General features: G+C 50.9%; 1 protein-coding gene across 21 annotated transcripts in view; it reads left to right on the top strand.

Annotated features, from left to right (window-relative positions):
* Positions 1–21,267, top strand: part of Lrrfip1 (LRR binding FLII interacting protein 1) — a 122,130-nt gene that overhangs the window by 46,811 nt on the left and 54,052 nt on the right. For 15 of the 21 annotated variants that reach the window (XM_055617133.1, XM_055617132.1, XM_055617131.1 and 12 more), the window contains exon 2: positions 17,918–18,004. In XM_055617133.1, coding sequence (XP_055473108.1) covers positions 17,918–18,004 — 87 coding nt within the window. Of the gene's footprint in view, positions 1–2,995; positions 3,268–17,917; positions 18,005–21,267 lie in introns of those variants that run through there. The other 6 variants (XM_055617134.1, XM_055617136.1, XM_055617129.1 and 3 more) reach the window with 1 other exon arrangement.

Raw genomic sequence — 21,267 nt, 5'->3', positions numbered from 1 at the left:
CACACACACACACACACACACACCATGGTAGGCACAGGTCTTTCCCAAAGCCTACAGTGTGTTCACAAAGAGATCCAAGGCTTAAATAAAACTGAGTTGCATCATTGACCTCACCGAGATAAGGACCCTGAACACAACATGGAAACACATACCTGTAATCCCAGCAGTCTGGAGATAGAAACAGGAGAATCCAGAGTTTGAGGGGAGCATCAGCTCCATGAGACCATCTAAAAAGAGAAAAGAAAAAGACCTTTGACACAACCAAGATGTCATCAATCCAGTGGATGAGGCTTCTCTCGGACTTTCAAAGGCGCCCTGGGGCTTCTTGTCTGATGTATTGGTGTGTTTAGGTGGCTTTAGTTTCTTCAAGGCAAAGGCTTTTTATTGCTTTGCCAAGGCGGCTTTAGAGTTCTGTTGGGGTAAAGCTTTTGTGTAGACCCCATTCCATTGAGTGTCGCTTTTTGCCCCCCCCCATTCACTTTACACTCATCACCCTAACTATGCCTTGCAAAACGTTAAAAAGGGTAGAGAGGCTTGGTTGGGTGAGGTCAAGGAGGGGCATCAGAGCGGGATTAGCATCAAAATTAATGGAAGGTAATTCTGGGCCTCTACTTGATTAACTTACTTTTGTTGGGTTTTGAGACAAACTCTGCAGCCCTCACTGTCTTGGGACTTGCTGTGTAGACCAGGCTGTGCTAGAACTCAAAGATCTGCCTGTCTTTGCCTCCCCAGCAAAGACAATGTTATTTTGAGACAAAGTTTCAAATAGCCGAGGCTGGCTTCAAACTTGGTATAAAAGCCAACGATGGCTTTCAGATCTCAGTCCTCCTGCCTCCATGGGCCAAGCTGATTACATGCCTGTGCAATCAGGCTAGGCCCTAGCATTTAGATTTAAATGGTACCACTGAGGGTAGATACTAAACATGCCACTCAGTATATGGACTTCCACACTTCTGGGGCTGGGAACTGCCCACATCAGCCAGCAAACAGGACAGGTGGGGCTCACCTGAGTCCACATGTGGCGTCTGAGAGAGTGGGGTGTTAGGGTGCCAGCTGCCATCCCATGCTGCCAGGCTGCAGAACCACAAGTCTCGTGTGTGTTTACTGCTATTCTGTGGCTGCTGTGGAAGATAGAAGGAGCATTGGTCGGGGGTGCTGGGAGGTGTTCCTGCTGGAGGAAGGACACCTTAGAAAATGCACTGGAGAAAAACAGGATTGTCAATCACTGGCAAGGACAGTGTGCTATGATTCTTGCTGAGCTGGACACCAGGCATAAAGACCTTGTTAATGAGCTTGTTAGAAGCCAAGGGACACCTTGGGTCTGGGGAAGTGCTGCCAGATGTCTTCAGGCATTGTGGGGGGTCAGGCAGAGCAAACTAAGCCTGCCCCGGGGCTGAGGTAGTGTGGGAGTCCCAGGCTGCCACGTGCCCAGGGGCTTAGAATTGACCTATCTAGGTCGGACTACAGTAGCCAGACTCTGTCAGGCTGTTATTAACTGGCCTCCACTCTCAACTGTAAAGTTGCTCCGAGGAGAATTGCTTGTGCCCCACAGATGCCACAAACCTTACCGCTACTGTGCTCTCCAAAGCTATTCTCTCTAATGAGTTGAATTTCGTAGACCCAAGAACTTTAAACTGGCATTTGTAAAATGTTATGGTGAGACCAGCTGCTGGAAGCCGGTCCCCTCTCTCTCCTTTCCGGGGAGCTTTCCTCAAATGAGGCACTTCACCAAAACTAGGTGCCCATTCTCTTTAAACCTTCATAGTACTCCCAAAACCATGCCTCCTCCATCCTGCCCCTCAGAACCCATCTTTCTCTGTGCTCACCCTCTGGCCAACCCAGTCCATTTGAAGCACTGCCCAGGGACGTGGTGCCAGGATGCTGGTCCGTATGCGGGTAGCCCAGTGCACACGTGTGTTTGTTGTTACCAAGAAGCGTGTCAAAGCGTGTCAGCCGGTCTCAGATGTGACCCTGGCTTCTCCAGAATCTTTCTGGAGTCTCCAGAACAGATAAAAAGCCAGGAGACCCTGCTGCTTTTCCATTTGAGCCTGGAGAAGGCCCTTCTAGGGCGGATAAAATAGGTCACGGGGAGATACGAGGCTTCTTTTGGGTTGTTTCTGTCCATAGCACACAACACTGGAACCTTCTGGTTTCTTGCCCGCATGGCTTTAATTTTAAATCCGGGGGGCTCCCGCTCAGTGGACTTGGAAGGCGCGTACTAGGGGTCGGGTCAGTGTCCCGCGTGGAGACCAGCTCCTCGCCGCGCCCTGTTGGAACTCGGCTGTCACCCAGACTTGATGCTCGATACTAGTCCTGCGTGGCTAGGGGTGGTAGCTCTATGGTCCCAGGGCCGCGATGGCTCGGAAGATCCCCGCGGCTGATGCAGCTGCGCTCCGGCAGAGGCTCACGCACTGTGGTTCCGTGTGGTTCTAGGTCAAGCCACGCGTGTCCTAACCGAAGGCGCGTTTCCCTCGCTGAGTCAGCCGTGGGGCGGTGAGGGCGGGGCCGCGGGTGGGGTCCCCAGGGTCATCCCCCTCCGCCTTTCCGGTGTCTGCCGCAGGGACCGGGTGGTGATTGATGGCACCCGGTCTGAGAGGGGAGGGAGGCGGGTCCGGAGGTCTGAGGCGGAGCAAGGGGCGGGCGTGGGCGGGGCCACGGAGGATGAGGGCACGGTGTCCCGGGTGGGCACACTTGGGTGGGCCTCACGGAAGGAGCGCTAGGCTGGGAGTGCCGTCGTAGGTGCTGCGAGCGACTGGAGCGACAATGATGTGGCCGCTTGGAGAAGCGCTGGAGGCAGACGGACTCCTGGGTGGGTGGAGCCGGAGGGAAGGGGTACATCCCACTGGAAAGAGCGCGGGAAAGGCTGGGAAGGAAGGGGTGGCAGGCACGGGGCGGGTGGGGGGTGGGGCGGGGCTGGGCGGGGCAGAGGCGGAGTGTGCCTTGGGCTTCTCTCTTGCCACTCCCGCCCTCCGGCCCGGGGCCACCTGTGCCCCGCCCTGCCAGCCGCACCCCAGCTAGGGAGCCGCTGCGCCGGGTGTCCGAGCTGTGTGCGCCCGGGGGATCGTCGCGAGTCCCGCTTCTGCCTGGACGGCTTTCCTGGATCAGGGCATGTGGCCTCTCTGAGAGCCCTCCGCCTGCCGAAAAGGGAGCAGGTCTGCGGCGCGAACTCGTGGGTGGGAAGTTGGTCTGCACTTCGGCAACATGACCAGCCCGGCCGGCGCGCAAAACCAGGAAATCGATTGTCTGAGTCCAGAAGCGCAAAAATTGGTAAGAGGAAGGCGCGGCTCAGACCTGTGCCTGCCAGCAGCAGCCGCCGAGCTGGGTCCCCCTACGGCTCTACGGTCAAGGGCAGCGGCCCCTTCGGCCGCGGCGGTCCTGCTGTAGCAGAGGCGGGTGGGCCCAGCGAGAGCCACTCAAAACCCCGAGGCAGGGCAGGCAGCCTGCCATCAGGTGGCTGGCTGAGTGCAAGGTGTCCGCAGGTGGCGCTCTGAAAAGTACATTTGTGTCCCAGTGCCTCTCTCAAGGACGAAAAGGAGCGTGGTCTCTCCCTCCGCCCTGGTGATGGTCTCCAGGCGGGCTCTGCCCAGCTGGCTGGCCTGGAACCAACCGAGCGAGGTCTGAGATCTGAGCGTGGTGTAGAGTTTCACAGGGAAGTGCTGGCTTGGTGTTTTACCGAGTACAGCACCTAGGAACTGGGCCCTTGCCCGGTGGCTCCACCTTGCCTTGAGTGGCTTGGAGGGCTTACAGGCGCTTGACTTCAGGAACACCTCCCTCAAGGATCCATGGCCCCTGCTCTACTTTGGCGGCTCAGGAGTCTCTGGTGTCTTGTCGAGGTCTTACACGTGTTTCACTTACCGAACTTGTAGAGGGACAGCGGAGGAGCCTTGAAATTGGGCACAAGAGAGTTGAGGACCTTTGGTTGTTACACTGTCCGGAGCTTAATGGTTGTGGTTTTGAGGCTGGGAGTTCATACTGGATCAGTATACCCAATCTAGCCTCGAACTTGGGATCCTCATGTCTCCACCTCTGCAGTGCTGGACTTACAGACCCGAACCTCCCCTCCTCACTCACTGCAGTGGTTTTTTATGAATGGGGATGTTGAAAAGTAAAAAGGTGTAGTTTAGAGAGTTAGTACTACATACAGAGGGAGACCCAAGGTTCCCATCTTATCCAGCTTCAGCTTCGGTGAGACCATGACAAAGGTGTAAGCCCCCAGTCACTCACTCACCAGGTGTTAATCCCATAGTCAAGGTGAGGGCCACTTTGACTGGGGCAGTTTCCTCGTAGTGAGGGGAAGGTGTGAGTAAACTTTGATTTCAGTGACAGGCTTGAAAGTTCAATTCCTTGCCGAGAGCTGCTTTGTTTCTGTCTGTTTTAATGTGCTTAATCTATGGCCTCATTTAGGGCAGTAAATCAGGCTTTTGGAGTTAGCCTGTAACCTATAGGCCAAGGGACAGAACCTGCAGGGCCACTTTGGAATCCTCTTCGGGGGAATCTTGAGATCAGGGAGGAGGCACAGCTCCTGAGACAGCGGTGTTCAGAATAGAGTCCCAGGCACACCATAGAAGGCAAGAGTGGGAAGGAAGTCAGCCCTGGGCTTGCTCTAGCATACAGGAACCAAGCGACGGAGTCCTGGCCGAAGGGAAGACTAAACACTAAACACAGAGAACAGAATGTAAGGAAGGCAGGGAGAGGCCCAAGAGGTGGGACTCCACCTCCAACTCCAGGATACTCCCCCTGCTCAACATTTGGAGCCTGCCTGGAGCCCAGGCAAGACACAACCTACCCAGCAGTAAGAGGCTGGAGCCTGGTCCTCTTTAGTGCTCACCGGGCTAATGAAGGCCCACCATCCACTTCGGAAACCAGGAAGCACAGAGCGCTGAGGAGAGTGTGAATGTTTACATGTAAGGTTGTGGCTGAATTCGTCTTGCACGGAGCCCTGCCCTGTCCCAGACGGGGCTATTTTTAGGCTCTTTTAGTGCAGTGTGACCTGCACACACTGCTCTGCCGCCCTCTCCATTGCATCTGATGAAGGACTGCTGTGTAACAAAATGGGGCCTGTGCCTCCTCTTACCCTGCTAAATTCCAACAGTGGTGAATTCTGGACCGTGTTTGGTCCCAGAAGAGTCTAGAAGGAGGTTGTGAATCTTTAAGAGGTTTACAAAACAATAGCAAAAACTTCATTAAGGAAGCTTACAGAAAAAGAAACAAAATGTGGCCCCTGTTTATGAGGCTGATGGCCTGTTGGGCAGGAAGTATGCAGGGGTATGACAATGGCTGGTGGGGTAGAAGGGAGGCCACCCAGCTGCCTTGGGCCCTGGGTTGAGTATGTAGCTGGAGAGCAGCAGTGACTGCTACAGAATGGCTATTGGGTTCTGCAGTAAGTACCCCTGGCTCATAGGAGCAGGGGTCTCCCTGGGCTGGATTGAGAGAGAACCAAGTGGGCAAGAGGAAGCAGACAGATGGCATGACCTCAGCCCCGAGCTAAGACAAGGGGCAAGATTGAAGCAGAGTGTGTTGTTGAAGGCCTGGACACTTGCAACCCTGGCACTCAGTTGCTAGATCTGAAGGAACTCCAGTTCTAGGCCAGCCTGGGCCAAATAGCAAGACCCTGTTTCGAAACAAACATAGAAATCTTTAGAGGCTGAGGATATAACTCAGTGTTGGAGTGCTTTCCTAACCCTGTGTTCAAGGCCTTAGCACCATAAAGAAAAAAGGAGGGAGACAGCAGGCTTGATGGGGTGCAAGCAGGTCTGCTGGTGAAAAGTCTGAGGCTCTGCATCCACAGTGGAAACTGGCATTCTTCATTTGTTGGCTGGCTTGCTTGCTTGTTTGTTTGCCTTTATATGTATGGGGTTTCAGGTGGATGAATGTGATTCGCTTGCCTGCCTGATTCCAGTGAAGGCCAGAAGAGGGCATCAGATCTCCTGAACTGGGGTTACAGACAGTTGTGAGCCCCCATGTAGATGGTGGAAATCGAACCCGGGTCCTCTGGAAGAGCGGTCAGTGCTCTTAGCCACTAAGCCATCTCTCCAGCCCCAAAGCGGCAATCTTCAACTTCTGTAGCTTCTTTGTGTTGCTCAGGTTGTGTCATCTCTGGTGTCTTTCTTTCCACACACTGATGAGCACTTACCCTGAAAGGGGCCAGGCCATACCAGGGCAAGGATTCAGGTAGACGGAAGAGGTAGAGGTTAGCCCCACCAGACGCATGTAATTCACGGCCCACAGGCGGAACGTGGGCAGGAGATCTATGAGTGCAGCTCTACACAAAAGCAGAGACTTACTTGGCGCACTGAGATGTTTGTTTTGTTTGTAACTCAGTCACAGGGTTCTCAAACATGAACTCTGTGGGTGACTTGTGTCGCAATCAAGCCCCTCTCATAGGAAGCTGTATCCCACCCAACCCACAGGTCTTGGAACTGGAAGTACGCACATTTTAAATGTGTTGTTTCCCCATGTAGTTAAGATAAAAATAGTAAGTTCTTTTCTTTTGAGTTACAGCTCTGAGGCCCTTTGCTTCATTTTTTTAGCCTGACTTATTACTCTGTGTGTGTGTGTGTGTGTGTTCCAAGCACGCTTGTGCTCTCTCTATGTGTCTGCTTATGTCTGTCTGTGTGTGTTTATCTGTCTCTCTGTCTCTCCCTGTGTCTGCCTGTGTCTCTGTCTCTGTCTGTCTCACTCTTTTCTGTGTGTGTGTCAGTCTGTCTCTTTCTCGCCTGTGTCAAGCAAGCATTCTAATCCAAATATCCCCAGCCCCAAATCATCAGCCCTATTGCTACCTTGTTTGCCTGAGTGATGTAATAGCTTAATTTGGTGAGGGCATCTCTGGTTCCTCTGTTGGGCTTTTGTTTCCTGTCACTGCTGCTTCCCATTTTGTTGTTTTGGGGTCCAAGGCACCCCCTCAGCCAGCACTGTAGGCAGGTGGAGGTTGACTTTGAGATGCTTGTACTTGAGGCTGAATTCATGGGCTTTCTGGCTTGAGAAGCAGAGAGACCTTGAAGGCCCTGTGTCAGGTGTCGGTCACCTGCTCCCATAGTCCTGCCCATGGCATAAGTCAGCTCCCCTGTCACTCCTGGGAGACAGGCTCATCCCAGTCTAGAGGCCACAGCTACTGGGCCATTCCAATATCAGCTTCTGAGCCCACCCCCACCCCCCAGCACTGGAGACCACTGAACGCAGTAGTGAAGGCCAGGAACTACAGTGGAAGCCAGTGTCTTGTAGTATGCTTCTTGGGTGACAGTGAAGACTGAATTTCCCTTTTTCTCTAGGCTGGTTTCTGTTCAGCCGAACAACTGTCACATAGCGGAAGCCTCCCTTGCACACTGCATAAAACTTGAGGCTGGGCCGCCACTTACCCGGGTGAGAGCAGGAAACTGAGTTATTTATGGTGGCCATTTCTCAGCACAGCTGATTGGAGATGAACCTGCTTAGAGTGAGATTCTTTCTTTAAACAGAACCGAGCCAGGCATTGGTACCACGTATTTGCTCCTCAAAAGGCAATGCTCAAGGGGAACAGCTTTTCCCAGAAAAATCAGGCTGTGTGACTCAGCACTGGCTGGTTGTGAGCGCTCACTCCGATGCCAGAGTTCCCAAAATTCCATTCAATTTAGAGGATTAACCTTAAGGCCCAGAGCCCTTTCCTTGAACCTTCGGGAAAGGGAGGGCTCTATTACCTGACTGCTCTCGGTGGAGGCCAGCTGGTCTGGTCTGTGTTGTAAAAAAGTTAGCTTGCTCATCCAGGGTGGACTTCCCGGACTTGTGATAGTAGATATAGTTAAATGAACTAACTCCTTTCTCCCCTTTTTTTAATAATTTATTTATTTTTATTTTATGTACATTGGTATTCTGCCTACATGTATGCCTGTGTGAGGCTGTCATATCCCCTGGAACTGGGATTCCCAGACAGTTATGAGCTGCCATATGGGAGCTGGGAACTGAACCCTGGTCCTTTGGAAGAACAGACAGTGCTCTTAACTGCTGAGCCATCGCCAGCCTCCCCTTTCTCTCAAATTAAACCAAACATTAGTGTGAATATACCCAAGAAGGTAATTTAGATTTGCCAAGTGATTGTTGGCCACTGCAACTTGGTCACTTGTCCCAGGAGCAAATTCCAGAACAACCAATGAAGGCAGAGACAGACCAATTAAGCCACACCCAGTCCTGCAGGCGTGCATTCCGTGGTGAGGTGTGGGTTCCCTCCAATCTAAGGTACGGCCACTGTATAATAAAGAAGTAACGCAGCTGGCTGGCCACACCTCTAATCCCAGCTCTCAGGAGGCAGAGGCAGAGGGGTCTCTGTGAGTTCAAGGACTGCCTGGTCTACAGAGTGAGTTCTCGGACAGCCAGGACGACACAGAAAAACCCTGTCTTGGGGGAATAAAACAAAAACCAAAACCAAAACAAACAGAACAACAGCAAAACCCACAATAGGTGTGTGTGTGTGTGTGTGTGTGTGTGTGTGTGTGTGTGTGTGTGTGTGATTTTTGTTATTTTATTGGAGGGGAGTGGGTGGGCCTGACACAGGATGTGTCTAGAGGCCAAAGGACAACTTTGTAAAGTTGGTCTCTCCTGCCTTCACTTGGGTTCCAGGGATTGAACTCAGGTCACCAGGCCTTCATGCCAGATGCCTTTACCCACTGAGCCGTCTTGCTGACCCACTCCTTTTTTTAACTTTTGGGAACACAGGTTCTTACCATGTGGGCCAGACTTTCTTCACAGTTGTGATACTCCTTCCTGTCTTTGAGTGCTGGGATTGCATTGCAGATAAAGGCCACCATATTTGGCCTATAACATTGACTCTGATACCTGTGTGTGTACCAGTGCAGTGTGTATGTATGTGGGGGGGGGGGGGAGAGTGGGCATGAGGTGTATGTCTGAGTTCACCTTCCCTCTGTGTAATCTCCCTAGGGCCAGTGTGCTTCTCTTGCACTTCTGAACTCAGTGTGAACTGTGTTCATGCCACTCTCCTCCTCAGTAGCTGTCAGAGAAGACACTTCATGAGTAGTAAAAGTAGCTAAATTTACCAGACTCCCCGCTGAATCAGCCTGGTGCAGTTTATGTAGCCGATGTCAGCCATCACCTCATGGGAGTAGACTGTTAGCTATCTCTGATTTACAGATAAAGAGCAAATGGGGGATCAGAAAGTCAGGAGGCTTGCTGAGTCCCCTCAGACGGGTGGTGGAGCATTTAGGCCCCTGGTCAGCTGGCTTGAAACTAGTGCTGACACTGGCACCACTGTATACAGTGCTTCAGGCCAGCCTGGCAGAGAGCATATATGCAACTGGTGGCCTCCACCACACTGCTTTTATGTTGCAGCCACCAGCTTCGAAGCCCTGGGCTTGCATCACTCTGATCCACCCCCCTCCCCACCACAGACACACACACACACACACACACACACACACACACACACTCCTTTTCTGACGAAGGGTGCCGAGTAGCTGACACTGGTCTGGGTTTCCTGACCCTCTCACTTCCGGCTCAGAAGTGCTGGAGTACACACATGTGATCCCACAGCCTGTCTGGTAATTTCCACATGAGAAGATGTTGAATGGACTTTATTTTTCTCAATAAGACAGAGAAAAGTGGAGATGGAAGGCTGGCAGGAGCCTCCGTTTTGCTGTTTTTCAAGTCATACTGACAAATTAGATGTTACTTGTGAATCTTTGTTTCATGAGATTGAACTCAGGGCCTCGGCATAGGCCGGCAAGCACTGCTGGTTATAGTCCCAAGCCTATGTCAGTCACGTGATACTGTGATTCAAGCCTTTATCTTATAGCTTACGTGACACCTCTCCACCTCCAACCCTGATTGAAAAGTTCATTGAATTAGAACATGGCTTCTCCCATGGTTGTTTCCAGGCATGTCCACTGAATACAAGGCTTGTATTGTGAGAATTCCCTGCCTAAGGAGACGTAAACAATGTCTTCTCGACATTGTCCGAAGGTCCCATGGACAAATCAGAGTACCATTTCACTGACGCTCAACCTTGGGAACCAAAGGATTTATTTGGCTCACTTATAGAGATCATGGATGATAGAGTGTGGCTGACTCCAAAGCAGCTTCCCTGGAGAGTCCTTACTTAGCAAGAATGATGGCGTCTCGAAAGCCACATAGATGGAGTCCCTTTAGATTAACTTTCTCCAGCCTGTATATTCTAACACTTCCCAAAGACCCCAACATGTCTGGAAGGTGTGGTAGGAATCTCCAGTGGCTTTCCCACCCCCTCCCCATTAAGGAATGTCAATACTCAGCTAGATCTCTCAGGCAGGCACAGCTTACTTGACAAAGACAGCAGCTGTTTTGCTAGGTGGACAGTATTCTGCTGCAAGTTGTTACAAGCTGTTCTGTATCTGGGGTCTGCAGTTTCCCGGCTCATTCTTAGAAAGAACGGTGTCAACAGTTGATGAAACCTTAGGAGTGGGTTTCAGGGAACAGTCTAGAATGGAACAGACAGCTGAGGGAGTAGAGCCTAGATGAGGTTCCTGGAGGGAGCCCCTAAATTAAGAGGAAGCGACCCTCTTTGCTCAGCCCTGGAAGTCCTTAGTCATGGCTTTGGTGTTGCCAGGGTGGTATGTATGGTCCTCATACCCCTTTCGTGTTAGATGTCATGTATGTTACGTGAACATCCTGGTCCTGAAGAAGCCTGTTTCTCTTAGAGCTGGTGTTGCCTGGTTCTTACTTCTGCCATGGAAAAGATGTTTGCAACTGAATTATCAAGCTGTGTCCCAGAACTGTGGTAGAACTCACACTCAAGGCCAGGTCTGCAGATCTCTACCTCCACCGGGAACTCCGCTCCCTTGAGAATACTCAGCCTTGGGCGCCTCAGGGACCACGTACTGTATCACATTCAGAGCAGTGTAACACCTCCTTGGAGCCTGTGGGCCTAGCTAGGAGTAGTACAGTCACTTTTTTTCATTAAAGGATAGTTTAATTAATCGGTTAATACATTTTGACTAATTAATTAATCAGTTCATTTTGGTAATATTTTAAAAGAAGTTGCACAAAGGAAGTTGAACTTCAGGCTGTAACTCTTTGTTCTACATCCCCTCCGGTACACTGAGGAACCTGGTCCCCATTGACCTTGTGGCCTGCGTCCTGAGTCCCCCCAGGGCAGGTGTGCCAGTGTGGCTGAGTACCATCAGAAGGGCTGTGCTCACGGACACGGCAAAGTGCTTAGAGCTCAAGGACCTGAGTTTGGAGTCTCAGTGTCCAAGTAAAAGTTTGGCATGGCACACCTGTAGTCGACGTGCTGGGGAGACAGGAGGGGCCCTGAGCCTTGTTGGCCAGCTTGTCTGGTCAAACTGATGGACCACAGGCTCAAAGAGAGACCCTATATCAAACACTGGAGAGTGATTGAGGAAGGCATCAAAGTTTACCTCTCCTTTACACACACACACACCAAATAAAATAAATGCAGTTTGTAGCACTGTGATGGGGACGGACATGGGTGTCTCACTAAGACACCCCCCACCACTCCACACATCTTGAGAAGGTCCTTAGCAGAGCCTATTATACTCTTCCCAAACTTCCGTTCTGCTGCTGTTTTGTGAGACAGGAACTCTGTAGCCCAGACTGGCCTTGAACTTCTGAGTTACCTGACTCTGCCTCCCAGCTGCTGGTGTTACGGGTGTGTACCGCTCCATCTGCAGCATCCCCCTCATTTCCCATGCTGACAGTTTACAGGGTAGTGATGTAGTTTGAACTGTGTAACGTGTGTGTTCAGTCTGCTTAAATTCCACCTTGCTCTTTGAGCCCGCCTGAGTGGTCTGTGGTAAGCTCTCTGCAGTGCCGTCCTGGCCTGGCCTCACCCTGAAAGCCTGTGATTCTCCAGCATTTCCAATACCCTCTAAGAGTGGACGTTCCTGCACTGACAAGAACGTGTCCTCACGCACAGCTCCAGCCGTAAGGAGCAGGCTTACTGTTCCCGGGGACGTTCCTGCACTGACAGGAACGTGTCCTCACGCACAGCTCCAGCCGTAAGGAGCAGGCTTACTGTTACTGGGGACCTCGTGGCGGAGATAGAAGGATTTGGAAAGTCGCATACTCATTTTAAGAATAGGAGGAGACCCATGGGATAGCCACGGGTCATGGGCAGTCAATCCACGGAACAGAGGCTAGTGCCTGTGCTTTCCTGTTCCACCGTGCATCCAGTTGGCTGCACTCAATAGCAGACTGTTTTTAGAGTCTGCCGAATATAAGCTGTGGGGGTTTCCGTAGAAACAAAAGTCGGTAGCTGTTGCTACTTCCTGTAACCAAGGCGACTCAGGAAAGGGATTCTGTCGCTCTGCAACCTCCACCCCAGTCTGGAAACCACCATGTGTTTGTCGGCCACGCTAACACGGGCGTGGGTGGGTGGGTGCGCACCAGGACTTCCAAGCTCCCACATAAGATTTTTTATGTTCCTTCTCGTGGGGATGGATCTCACCAGGATGGAGGCCCCTTGCCTATTTCTAAACCAAGCCAGCCTTTTTTGGTGCCACTTTGGGCTTCAGCTGCACTCACATGAGTGAACTTTTCACTACATCTGTAGGAGTTTTCTGAAACGGTTATAGTTACGGTTATGTCATGATGAAATAATGCCCTGATGAAAATGCTACCAATCCTGCTCAACTCTAAAGCCTGGAGGCTTCACTAAATGTATCATTAGCATGGACACGTCCTCCTGTCCCTGGAGTCTTTACGTCTAAGTAGCCCCTGGGGTAGCATCTTCATGTAGCATCGGAGGAAGCAGACCGACCCAGGGTGACCCAGAGCTCTCCTGGAGAGCTCCTCCTGGAGTTCTTAAAACCTGAGAATGATGCATCCCACCGCCAGGCGCTCTGCAGGGCCAAGCTGCTTATGGGCCGTGCACAATGGGTCTGCCCGGGGATAGAGGTGTGGGAGCTGGTTCTGTCGGTCCCTAGCCTTTCTCAGTCTGGTGGAGGAAGTAACCTGAGATCAGAACTGTCTCAGATCTCTTTCTCAAGAGCTTCCTTAGAGCTCTGATCCATAAGTGTAAATTCTTCAAGCTTCTCTTGTAGACTCCAGGGCCCCTGGTATCAGTGTCATTCCCACAGCCGGAGCGGGGCAGAAGAGGGCCTGGCACCTATACTTTTCCTGCCAGGCATGAGTCTCAGGAAAGTCTCAAGGCCCAGGCCTGGCATGAGTGGTAGTGTGGATGCTGAAGGAACCACTGAAGGCCATGTACCCTGAAGATGGGGGTAGACCTGCTGTAGACCTATCTTATGCCTGAGCACACTGCACAAATCAGGTGTCTAGTCTTTCATGGCCAGAGGCGCTCCAGGGCAATTGCTCAGTGACCCCCAGCGCTTACTTTACTGATAGTCAGGTCGTTCCACCGACTTCTCAACTCTCTGAAGCCTTTGCTAGCCTGTCCTGGGGCTGTCACGAGTGGCTCTGTATAACCCACAAAAGGCTTTTTGTTGGAAGTAATTTCTGCAGCTGGCCAGCGAGCTGGACACTTAGCCGAGGGAGGCTGCAGCAAGCTGTAGGGCTGGCAGTGAGGGCAAGTAGATGGAAGACCTGAGGAGGCCTTGGGCCAGACTTGTACCTTTTGGTGGCCGTCCATGCCATCCTTGTTACTCGGGGTGGAGATGTCTTCAGATGTGTGTGTCACCGTGATGGGTGTGTCCGTGGATTGTGTGTGTCACCAGGGTGGATGTGTTTCTGGGTTGCATGTCTCACCCAGGTAGGTGTGCCCTTGGATTTGATTATGGTGTATGAGATGTAAAGTGGAGTCTGGAGCCAAAGGGTCAGCTTTGTGGACTTGTCATCGGCAGCTGTGGTGGTCTGTGGGACCTTTGCAGCTGTCCCCACCCTGGAGGAGTGCCTCAATTTAAAAGCCCAGCCTATAAAAGCTGTTTATAGGATCTCAGGTCTGGGCCCACAGCAGCTAGGGGAGTGCCAGCCAGGGCCTATAGAAGGGGAGGAAACTTATATTCTGAACAAGCAGCTTTGGGAGTTCCCAAGAAACTAGCAAGCTTGTGGCTTGTCACAGGAGCCTGGCCCTGTCACCTCCTGCCTCAGCCCTGCGCATGAACCAAGATGAAGAGCCAAGATGGTACTACACCCGTGCAGTTTCTAGAGCAACCAACAAAACCATGTTTGCTCTCTGCAGCCAGTGAACATGGGTTTGGACTCTGATTCTTCTCCCTCTCCCCCCCCCTTACTTTCCTACCTCTGTTCTGCAGAGCGTCTAATATCCCAAAACACGCATGTATCCCCACACAGCAAGGTCCCTTGGGAAAGCACCAGCATGCAGGAGGCTTGTGAAGCCCTGGTGGGCTGGGCCTCCAGAGGAGAAGCACTAGGTCCCTGCTGTGCTCTTCTGGAAACTGCTCCTAGTCTCCTGTAGGCTGAGGGCAGCCAGTGGAAGGGTGTGCTTGGAGGCTGTGACCTTGAGCTATGGTTTTTGTATTTTGGCAAAGCATCTGTCTAGGAAACTTTGCCCTGCACCCCTGGAGCACCTGCCTGAGGCAGCCAACCCCAAGAACCACCTGGACAGTTGGCATATTTTGGACAGGCCTGGGCTTTGCACTGTGCACAGGGAATGAACTTGCACCTGAGTGTCACACGGTGAACCTTGGCTGCTTTGTACTTCAGTTCATTTCACAACTTGATCACATCGAGCCTTCCCTGGTGACTCAACAGGGACCATATTCATGACTATCATTCTTTTAGCTTCTGTGTGTTGCTGTTCTTAGCAGCATGTCTGAATAGGCCAAAGCACACTGCTGAACCACTGGCTGATTCTTTCGGGCATCAAAGCTAGTGTGAGCTCCGCTGAGTGTAGTAGGGTTTGTCTCAGGAAGACATGCACCGTCACACGTAGGGTTTGGATCCGTGTCAGTGTTTGGCTCTTCTGTCTGCTGGTGTGTGGTTGGACAGGTTCCAGGAAACAAGATGATTGCCATCACTTCCTGTACTGTGAGGCTCCGTCTCCCCCACAGGTCATGTGAGCACTCTAAGAGATGTGGGTGCCGAGGATGGTGGAGTTTACGAGGACCTGAAGCTGTATTGAATTACAGGCTAATTTAAATCCTGCTATCAGAAGTAGCTGGGGCATAACAGGCTTCATTCGAGTGGCTCCTTTGCCAGTCCATGACTAGACTCCTCAAGGCAGGTCTGGTGGCTTTATAGTTTTTAGCACCACTTCCTTCAAGGACCAAGTGCATGTTGGGTGAAAGTGGACTACAATGAGAACCGTGTCCCAAGGGGAGGTTCTTGAGGCATGTGGACTCCATTTAGGGATTTTGGCCCAGTGCCACAAATTAATCCCGATGGGATGAGGGGCTGGCCGGCCAGGCATGCTAGCATGGCATGTGTTTGAGGTACCCAACATCCCTAGCTCAGAGGAGGCCAACAAGGGCAAATGCTATCTCAGAAGCAAGGTCGTTGTTGGTATGTAATAAATACCCAGAGACTCGCAGTTTTGAGCAATGTCATCTGTGACTTGATAGCTCTTGGGTCAGGAGTATGGGCCTCACCCTGCTGGGACCTTTGCTCCAGGTGTAATGGACTCTCATCAGCAGTTAGCCAAGCTGGGTCCTTCTGGACCTTTGGATCCTTTTCTGAGCTCATTTGTGTATCCAGAACTTTCACTTTCTTGGAGGTTATAGGATGGTGACCCCTGTTCTGTTCCTGTTGGCTGTCGCCTGAGGGCTACTCACAGCTTTTGGGATCTCCTTCACAAGCCTCTCATATATCTGATATCCAGCTTTCTCAAGACCAGCAGAAGGCTTGTTCTAACCTTAGAGGCCTCGTCTAAGCCCATCGGGCAGGCTCTTTTTGCTCAACTCAAGGTCAGCTGATAAAAGCCCTTAAAGTGTATAGTTCTCTCTGCCGTATAGTGTTATGCAGTTTACAGGAGTGACATCATCAGATTCACAACTCCCCCTGCACACACTCTAGAGGAGACTATACAGGTGCCTGCTATGGGGATCTATACCAGTGTAGTCGGTGGGGTTCTGGGACCCTCCTAGAAACTTGTAGGACTTTGTAGAACTCTCACAACTATATTCCCTTCTCCCTCTACCCCCGCTGGTGGTCTTATCCTTCTCCCGGTCCTTTCCACAATTCCTTCCCTGTTTCTCTTATCCAAGCCAACGGAGTAATACTGCTATCTAAACCCTTCTCTACTCTCTGCCGTCTTAGAAAGGGGCCAACAGGCGCAGGGCCGTGTGCCTCCTCACCCAAGGGTAGGTCTTAAATGGAAGGAGCTTTCTTCCTTCCACTCCAGCTCTGGGTTCTTCTTACAGACCTCAAGTACCCATTTAGGACATGTAACTAGTATGGAACCTTTAAAATGACCCCAAGTGCCAGAGTTCTGATTCAGCCATGAATGGTGATGAGATCCTGAAAGCCCAGCATGGCAGAGTGGGAGGGCAGAGGCAGGAGGATGGTGAATTTGAGGTTATATAGATAGCAAGACCTTGTCTTTTAGAAGAATCAACAATAAAAAAAATATTAAAAAAAAAAAAGAGGGAAGGAAAGGGAAAGGATCAGTTTGTCTTCTGATGTATATATATGTACATATATAGTATATATGTATATGTTTATGGTCAGGGAGATAGTATTCAGGTCGGCCACCAGGACCTATCTCCTAGTGGAAGTGTGCTGCTGAGAAAGCCAAACATTCTTAGGCTCTTGCTACTGGCTGGTCCCACTAGCCAACTGCAGACTGTCCAGAAAGCACTGTATTAAAATGACCTAGGGAACAGTGAGACACTGCAAAACTTCAGAGCTATGGGTAGAAGAATTATTGACTGCATATCAAGGGAACTTGCCTACCAAGGAGGCGGGGCATGACGCCAGAGAGCCTAAATTCTGGAACACTCAGCCTTTTACTTCCCTCACTGCTGGGTTGCAGGAGATAACATTCACATGGTCGATAGACATGTAACAGGGTCAAAATGCCATCTGTGACCCCCGGTTGGCACAGTCAGATGTGCTCTGAGGACATAGATGCTGGGAGCTCTACCTTCCAGAGCTGTCCACTGTATCCTTGGTGGCCTTGGGAGAGCCTGGGCTCCCTGCGCTGCGGAGGGGAGAGGAGTCATAGAGCAACAGGGCCAAGAGGGACGGGGCAGGAGTCTCAGTCTGTGGGGCTGCCAGACTGGGGCCCTGCAGGGACACCTGGCTCTGTCATGGGGCTACGGCAAGGGGTGAAGTTCTGTGCCCACCTGGCATTTAGTTAGGGCTCAGTAGTCACCCACCTGTCCTCAGATGATACTAAACTCTGTTGGGCTGTGTTTCTCCTCGACATATGTACCTGTGACAGGACTTTACTTGTAAACTGGGCGCAGTGAGGCATTAACAACCACGCTGCAGACCTTGGCAATCTTAGCATATGATTTTTCCTTTCCTTTCTGAGTCAGGAACTTTCACCTCCGTATTAAAAGGAAGAACTTCTAGGCTCTTCTTTGGCATATGGAAAGTCCAAGAGCCACCACTCTTTGTTGCTTAGGGGCTGTCGCCAAGTAAAATGAGGACCACCTCAACACAAGGTGCTGGCTGTTGCTGGAGTGGATCTGATGGTGACTAGCAGGCAATAGGACAAAGACTGGAAACTGGACAAAGGGAGTCAAAGTTTGAGCAAGATATATCTGAACAAAATGGCGCTGGCTTTTATCACTTTTCTTTTTAAATGTAAGAATTATTTATTTCTGAAGTCTTCCGTGTAAAGTTTTTGGACTTCGGTGTACCCCAGCTTACTGGAAGTAGATAAGGGAGGAGCTCTTGGGCTCACAGCCACGATTCTTCCCACTCCTGACAACCCTGCCATTGGAGTGCATCTGTGAATCACTGCTGTATGCTCGTTAAGCTCTAAACGAGATTTTCTCTCTGCAGTGTCATTAACTCTGTACCCGGAAGTTGCCTGGTCTGCTCTCTAATAAGGTTTCTGGGTCTGTTTCAGGCGGAGGCCAGGCTTGCAGCAAAGCGTGCAGCCCGCGCCGAGGCTCGGGAGATCCGGATGAAGGAGCTGGAGCGGCAGCAGAAGGAGGTAATGGAGGCTGGGGGCTCGCGGTTGACTCTTTCTCTGTTAGGGCCTCGAAGATAGAGTTCCTGCTGCTGTTGAGCATCGGCCTCCTTCACTGTCCAACCTCTGCATGGCTCCCGCTTGGAATGTGTGCTCCTGGGGTTCTTGTTCCCAGTTAGACCCCGAGCACACAAAGCACCGAGGCCAGGCATGCCTGCCCAACTGAGGGCCTGATGGAGCAGCCTCTGAGCTTGCCCTTTAGTTGAGTTTCTAGGACAGCTTTCTAACTGAGACGAGCTGGAGAGAACTGGGTTGAGGCTTCTGTCTGTCCAACTGTAGGGTTAAGGTCTGGATTCTCTCAAAGCAAGAAAAGAGCAGAGCAATTTTTGTTTTGACTTAATTGGCCAACATTTTTCATTAAAAAAGGTTTTCTCTGAGGCTTCTCAGCAATTAGAGTGAACACTGGAATAAGCAGTCACAGGAACAGCTGTGCTCTGGAGAACCCAGGTGGTCACAGGTGCCCACAACCCTATCCGCTGTTGGTTTTTAAAGCCTTGAGTCAGAATCCCTTCCCATCAGCCAGTCTGTGGGCTCTTTAAGTGCACTAGGGTTCTGCTTTCTTCACAACCATGCGCGTAACTGGCAAGTGAACCCTTTGGGGAGCATGTGCTCCAGCCCCATGCTGCAGGCTTGGTGATGAAGAAGGCCTGAGTGTGTTGGGCAGCAGTATCCAGCTGCTGCAGTGGTCCTTCATATGTAGGTTCTGGCTCTCTTCATGTCTCCCAGCCGACGTTCACCATTTGCGCAGCTTCAGATGGAAGCTTGGGATTCCTGTTTCTCTTCAGGCCATCACAGACCTCTCCGCCTTCCTAAGCTTGTCATGTGCACTGGAGGGGCAGCTGGTCCACTAGCTTGTGACATTCACTGTTCCGTATTGCCTGGGGACGTCATGCCAATAGAAGAGGGGATGTGGCCAGACTTGATTTGGGGAAGGAAACTTCTAGGCGGCATATGGGTAGCCATAGAGTTCTGGGAGCCCCAGCCTAAAGGCTCAGCAAAGGGGTACCAGGGCCCCAGTGTCAGGGATGGTGGGTCAGGACAGTCATCCCAGTGAGGGGACCTCACCCCTGTCTTGTAGTGATCAGGAAGTGACCTTTACATGGGCTTGGCAAGCTTCTCCTGTGTGTTAGGCTCTGAGCAGAAAAATTAAACCAGTACTGGAAGGTGGCTCACTGTCTCTCCCTCTGGCTACATAAATAAAGTTTATAAAGTGGAATTCGTTCTACTCTGTTATTTTACATTTAGTACTTTCACATTTTACATTTAGTACTTTCACATTTTACATTTAGTACTTTTTCTGTTTATGTATTTTTTCTTTTAGTTTTTTTTTTTATTGTTGTTGTTTTGTTTTTTAATGACTTTTGAGATAAGGTCTCTCTGTGTAGCCTTGGCTGTCCTGGGACTCCCTTTGTAGACCAGGCTGGCCCCGAACTCACAGAGATCCACTTGCCTCTGCCTCTTGAGTGCTGGGATTAAAGTTATGCGTTACCACTGCCTGGCTTTGTATATTTTTTTTAATATTTTCTCTTAGTTCTGTGGGAGAAGCATGGGGTTGGTGTTTTCCCAGCATCTGTCTCCCTTCAGAGGTTTATCTTTTTAAAATCAGAAAATAGGCAGTCCGTGTGTGTGTGTGTGTGTGTGTGTGTGTGTGTGTGTGTGTGTGTTTAATTATTTGGGTTTTTCCCAGATGAACTGTGATTAAATTAACAAGCCTTCAAGTTAACTGAAGTGCCTCCCTCTCCTAGTCTCCTGGCCAAGGGTCAGGTGGGCCAAAGTGGAATCAGAATCAGTGAACACCTGTCATGGCCCCACCCAGAAGTTCCTTCAGGAAACTCACCAGAGACAAATATCTGGACCCACAAACGGAAAATAGGAAAAGACCCTACTGCTTTGTAGGCCACTGTCGTGCGCCTCTGAGTGGATACCACCCAGGCTCAGGGAACCATCCTAACTGGAGCTCCTCAGCTCCATACATACATACTGGGCAGTTTGGAAATGAATAGTTAATTTTTTTTTCACAAGTCCCAGGTGTTTTTCAGACCACCTGCTATCATTTTCTCTGAGCAATATTTCTGCTCATTCAGTAGATAGTTGTCAGCCCCCTGCGGGTAGGACCCTGATAACCCTTCCCATTGACTGTGGGAGCCACAGGGTAGTGTGATGGGGAGATAGGTAGTTCTGGGGCTGGCAGCTGCTGTTTCTTAGGGTTACTCAGGGCCGGGAACCCTGTGGGAGCTGCTCGCCATGGCTGCTATGCCCTGCCCTAGGCTCCTCTACTGTCATCATACCCTGGTTCTCCCATAGTCCTTCAGTCTTTCTTTCTCTTTCTTTCTTTCTTTCTTTCTTTCTTTCTTTCTTTCTTTCTTTCTTTCTCTCTTTCCTCTTTCTCTCTCTCCTTCCTTCCTCCCTCCCTTCCTTCCTTCTTTTTTTCCTTCCTTTCCCTCTTTACCTTTTACATTTGGCAGTAGTGGGAATTGAACCTGGTACCTCATGTACACTAGGCACTTCACACTGAGCCTCAGCCCCAGGCCCAGCCCCAGCAGTCTGCAAAAATCACCAGGGTGTTTTGTTGCTCTGCTGGTTCCGGGCATTAGCTGCATGTATGTCCCACTGTCCTTCCAGTGGGTGATAAGCCTCACTACTGTCCGTTTCAGCTCTTGTTAGAGATAAACCAAGGACTCAGGCAGTGGGATTCAGTGAGGCTGTGAGCTCATGCCTGTTAGTGAGTGTGGCGTCGGGAGTGACTTTCACTAACATTGCTACAGAGGTCAAGCTGAGCTATGTAGTGCGTGCACACATGTCTACTAAGGGGCACTAAATTATATTCATTCTCGCTGATGGGTGGCATTGATTGGCTTATGTGCACGATTATATTTTTAAAAGCTTCTACAAATTCTTGAGTGAGAATCCCTGGGCAGTTAGCTGCGAGTGTGGCAACATCCACAACTAAGAGGAAATTAGTGAGTCCTTAGAGTTTTTGTTTGAACAGAAGGACGTTTGGCCTTGAACACCAACATCTCTTCATGCTGCATTTGAGGCAGAATTTGCCAGGCACAGGGCCCACGCTTGTCAGCAGGAACTGCATAGGAGGAGAAGCCATTGCTACACATCCAGCTCCCCTTCACCTAGCCCAATCCAGGAGGTGCATGTGTGTGCATACGTGTGTGCGTGTGCAGGGGCACTGGTGGGCGAGTCTGCAGAGAAGAGTGAGAGTAGCTCACAGCCCA

Source organism: Psammomys obesus, unplaced genomic scaffold, assembly GCF_907164565.1.
Source record: "Psammomys obesus unplaced genomic scaffold, mPsaObe1.curated_primary_1811, whole genome shotgun sequence".
Taxonomy (NCBI): domain Eukaryota; kingdom Metazoa; phylum Chordata; class Mammalia; order Rodentia; family Muridae; genus Psammomys; species Psammomys obesus.
Note: the sequence above shows the minus strand (reverse complement) of the source record. Positions and strands in the feature narration are given on the sequence as shown.